The sequence below is a fragment of the Xiphophorus couchianus genome, chromosome 23, assembly GCF_001444195.1.
Source record: "Xiphophorus couchianus chromosome 23, X_couchianus-1.0, whole genome shotgun sequence".
Classification (NCBI taxonomy): domain Eukaryota; kingdom Metazoa; phylum Chordata; class Actinopteri; order Cyprinodontiformes; family Poeciliidae; genus Xiphophorus; species Xiphophorus couchianus.
Window position 1 is genome coordinate 28,358,738 of NC_040250.1, and position 4,448 is coordinate 28,363,185.

At 38.8% G+C, this 4,448-nt stretch overlaps 1 protein-coding gene across 1 annotated transcript; it reads left to right on the forward strand.

Moving 5' to 3' along the window:
- The first annotated feature begins 231 nt into the window (after nt 1-231).
- On the forward strand, nt 232-2,690 carry LOC114139717 (tripartite motif-containing protein 16-like). The gene has a single exon (XM_028009791.1). The coding sequence runs from the start codon at nt 280-282 to the stop codon at nt 1,954-1,956; it is 1,677 nt and encodes a 558-aa protein (XP_027865592.1). The 5' UTR covers nt 232-279; the 3' UTR covers nt 1,957-2,690.
- The last annotated feature ends 1,758 nt before the right edge of the window (nt 2,691-4,448 follow it).

Here is a 4,448-nt window from a genome sequence, read left to right on the forward strand (position 1 = left end):
GAAGAGTTTCAGCTACAAGAGCTGAAAGGAGGAGGGAGGAGAACAAGACACACATAGACCCCCCACCACAAAGTTCTTCCTGAACTCACCAGTCTACTAACTCCTCCTACTGCTGCTGCTCTTTGTCAACACATTTCTTTGTCCCCTCCTTTCAGATCAGTGGTTGGTCTAACAGATCTCAGGCCTCCCTCCCTGCAGCAACACGTCACATTTAGAGCAGAGTTTGGTTTCATTTATGAGGAAGTGAAACTCACAGACTCATTCTCACTGAGAGGAGAAATGGCGCAGACAGGAGTTCAGACGGACCGAGAAAGATTCTCTTGTTCCATCTGTTTGGATCTATTGAAGGATCCAGTGACTACAACTTGTGGACACAGCTACTGTATGAACTGTATTACAGACTTCTGGGATGGAGAGGAAAAGAAAGGAACCTACAGCTGCCCTCAATGTAGAGAGACCTTCAGACAGAGGCCTGTCTTGAAGAAACACACCCTGTTAGCAGAGTTAATGGAGGACCTGAAGAAAAGCAGAGCCAGAGCTGCTCCAGCTGACCACTGCTATGCTGGACCTGGAGACGTGGCCTGTGATGTCTGCACTGGGCAGAAGATGAAAGCTACAAAGTCCTGTCTGGTTTGTCTGGTTTCTTACTGTGAGAATCATCTCCAACCTCACTATGAGTCTTCTGCTTTTAAAAAACATAAACTAGTTGAAGCTTCTGCTAAACTTCAGCAGAACATCTGCTCTCGTCATGATGAGGTGATGAAGATCTTCTGTCGTACTGATCAGCAGTGTATCTGTTATCTCTGCACTATGGATGAACATAAAGGCCATGAAACAGTCCCAGCTGCAGCAGAAAGAGATGAGAAACAGAAGAAGCTCCAGGAGAGTCGACAACAAATCCAGCAGAGAATCCAGGACAGAGAGGAAGATGTGAAGCTGCTTCAACAAGAGGTGAAGGCCATCAATGTCTCTGCTGATAAAACAGTGAAGGACAGTGAGAAGATCTTTACTGAGCTGATCCGTCTCCTCCAGACAAGAAGCTCTGATTTGAAACAGCAGATCAGATCCCAGCAGGAAACTGAAGTGAGTCGAGTCAAAGATCTTCAGGAGAAGCTGGAGCAGGAGATCACTGAGCTGAAGAGGAGAGACGCTGAGCTGGAGCAGCTCTCACACACAGAGGATCACAATCAGTTTCTCCTCAACTACCCCTCAATGCCAGAACTCAGTGGGTCTAAATGCTCACCTAGCATCAACATCCGTCCTCTGAGGCACTTTGAGAACGTGACAACAGCTGTGTCAGAGCTCAGAGAGAAACTACAGAAAGTCCTGAGTGACTCATGGAGAAACGTCTCACTGACGGTCACTAAGGTGGATGTTCTGCTGTCAGAACCAAAGACCAGACCTGACTTCTTAAAATACTCTGAAGGAATAACTCTGGATTTAAACACAGCATACATAAAACTGTTATTATCTGAGGGAAACAGAAAGGCAACAAAAATGAAGAGAATTCTGTGTTATATTGACCATCCAGACAGATTCAAACATTGGGATCAAGTTCTTAGTAAACAGAGTCTGACTGGACGTTGTTACTGGGAGGTGAAGTGCAAAGCAGACAAATTTGAAGTAGCAGTTTCATACAAGAATATCAGCAGATCAGGAAGTGAAAGTGATTTTCGATACAATAACAAATCTTGGGTTTTATATTGTAACAGAGGCAGGTATATATTTTATCACAACGGTGTTAAAACCAAACTGTCAGGTCCAGTTTCATCCATAGTAGGAGTGTACCTGGATCACACAGCAGGTATTCTGTCTTTCTACAGCGTCTCTACAGCCATGACTCTCCTCCACAGAGTCCAGACCACATTCACCCAGCCGCTACATGCTGGACTTGGGTTTTATAATGATGGAAACTCAGCTGAGTTCATTAAGCTGACAAAGAACCAAGTGAATTAAAGTTCAACTGCTTAAAATATATTTTTAGTTTCAGTTCCTCTGATCTGCATTGTTGTTGCTTGGACTTCACTGTTGGATAATTCCTTGACTGTTTAGAGATCAGCTGATACTTTGTCTTTTGGTTTGTTGTTTAGTGAATATCAGAGTTTGTCTGGGTGCTGCCCCTACCTGTTTCTGTTCTCCTGTTCACCCATGGAGACTATAACTGTTTAGGATTATATTCACCTTAACTAATCACAGTTACATTGATTTATTTGTCAGAACAATTGTTGGGACTGATGTTCAGATGAGATAATCACAAATCAGGAATCATTAAGTTAATGATTAAACAGAAATTCAATACATTCACAGAATCAAATCCTGGGAATGTATAGAATTTGTCTAAAAGCTTATTGTATAAAAGTTCATCAGCAGATCTGTTTAAGGTTTACTTTAGTTTCTGTTTGTTATACCTTTAATTTCATTTATTTAAAAAAAACAACAATACAGTTTTATTTTTTAACTTAGTCTTAGCTGCTCTTTTAGACTTGTTTGAAAAAGAACCGTAACTTGATGTTTTATTTCAGGTTAACCCATTTTTCTTGTTACTAAAGAACATTTTAATGTTTTCAAATCAAATATGTGTCTGAATATGGATCCTTTCTTTATTATAATTGTGACTTTGTCAGTTTTCTAAAATGTATTGCTTATATCACAATTGTAATCATTTTGTCTTGTGAATTTTTTAAGTTCAGTTTTTTTTTTAAAGTTTTTAATGCTTTTATGAATAAAATGTGAATGGTGGAAATTTGCTTTTAAAATATTTTTAGATATTTCCAGTTTCTATTAATTTTATGGCACAAAGCTTCAACCTTTAAACTACCAACTCAGACTCTGACCTAGACTGTCCTTCACCATAACATCACACTGAGCTGAATTAATATTAACATACCTGCATAAAACATTTATTTGGATGCATATTACTACATGTTACAGAAAAGGTATCTAAATCAATATTTTCATTCTGATTAGAATTAGCTTTTTCTTCTTTAAAGTTCCAGCGAGGTTACCTTTACACGGTCTTAATTCAGCTCCAAATTACAATGAGAGGAACCACAGAAACTCCAACATCAAGGTTCTGACCATTTTCCTGCTCCTGGCCTAATAAACGAAGCTCATATGACCTGAACTGTCCTGAACAAATGCCAAAAAGTAACGTGCTATTTTACCATTAGCTTATTTAATAAGAAAAAAAACATTCATATGAAAACATACTGGTAAAGACTTCCGGCTGTTTATAGTCTATGATGTTTAAAAAGGAGGAACATTACTGGAATCATCATAGTGACAAAGTGATTATTTTTTTCTGATTCACTTTATGACATAACTGGGTGTCAATATTATTCTTTCAGCATCATTAAAAAGCTGTTACTGATACAGAGAACTTTCATTATCTGACCTGGATCTAAACTTCACTCTAAAACGCAGATAATGTCAATAAAACTAGACGAGACACTAATGATGAGCCATCAAAAATTGTTCTGTCTTCTCTGTGCCACACTACCCACGTTTCAAAACTGCATTTGACCTTTGACACCGTGGAAAATGTAACTGAAATACTCTGAATGGAAGCCATTGAAGTGAACTAGAATGACTTTTCATATTTCTTCCTACTTTGGATCACATTTAACCTGGCCATTGCCTTCCTGTACAGTTCTGCTAGATTCTCATCTACCTTCAGTGATCTTGGATTTCTTCCATTGAGCTGGATTTCTCTGGCAGAATTTCAACCAGAGCAATCAGCGAACAGAAGAAAAATGACGTCAATTTTCTGCGCTGTTTTAGAACTGCAGCCTGCCTGTAGCTATAACAATGGCAGCAGAGGAAGTGAAGGTTGCAGTTCGGTCCATGTTGCTCAAGATTCCATTATTAAGCAATTTAATTTGGAGCAGGAGGAATGTTGGGAGCTCAGTTTTTTCCACAGATTATCTGCCTGATACCATACTGTTCCGACATGGTGACAGTGTTATCAAATATGTAAAAAACGGATTTTAAAAAAAATAAAAGTTACACATCTCACATTTAAGATTTGGTAAAATTGGTTATATAAACGTTTAATCTCCCACAACCTTTCATTTTCATCTCTTCTTTTTGTTTTCAAGTCTTATTTTGGGAATTCAGATGTCCTATGTGACAGCAGTTCACACAATGATTTCATCTGTTTATTCCAGTGTTTTAATATGAATACTTCTCACACACACATCTGTTTTTCAGGTCATAGTCCCAACCAATTAAACACCACTTAAACTGTCCAAAGTTTCCTGTACTTTTCCTGGACTTGTTTCTCTTTTAAACGGTACAGGGATAAACTAATAAGACCTGAGGGAACCAGCTGAGCTCCATGTAGATAAGTCTGTGGGTCGGACACATTCTCACCTCCATGCACACATCTGTCATTCCCTTTTCTTTCTGTTTCATTTAGTTGCACACAGGGACATATTTTGTCAGCCCCC

Bases quoted from the DNA above. Each gene is read 5' to 3' on its own strand.
- LOC114139717 (XM_028009791.1), top strand. From the start codon at position 280: ATGGCGCAGACAGGAGTTCAGACGGACCGAGAAAGATTCTCTTGTTCC.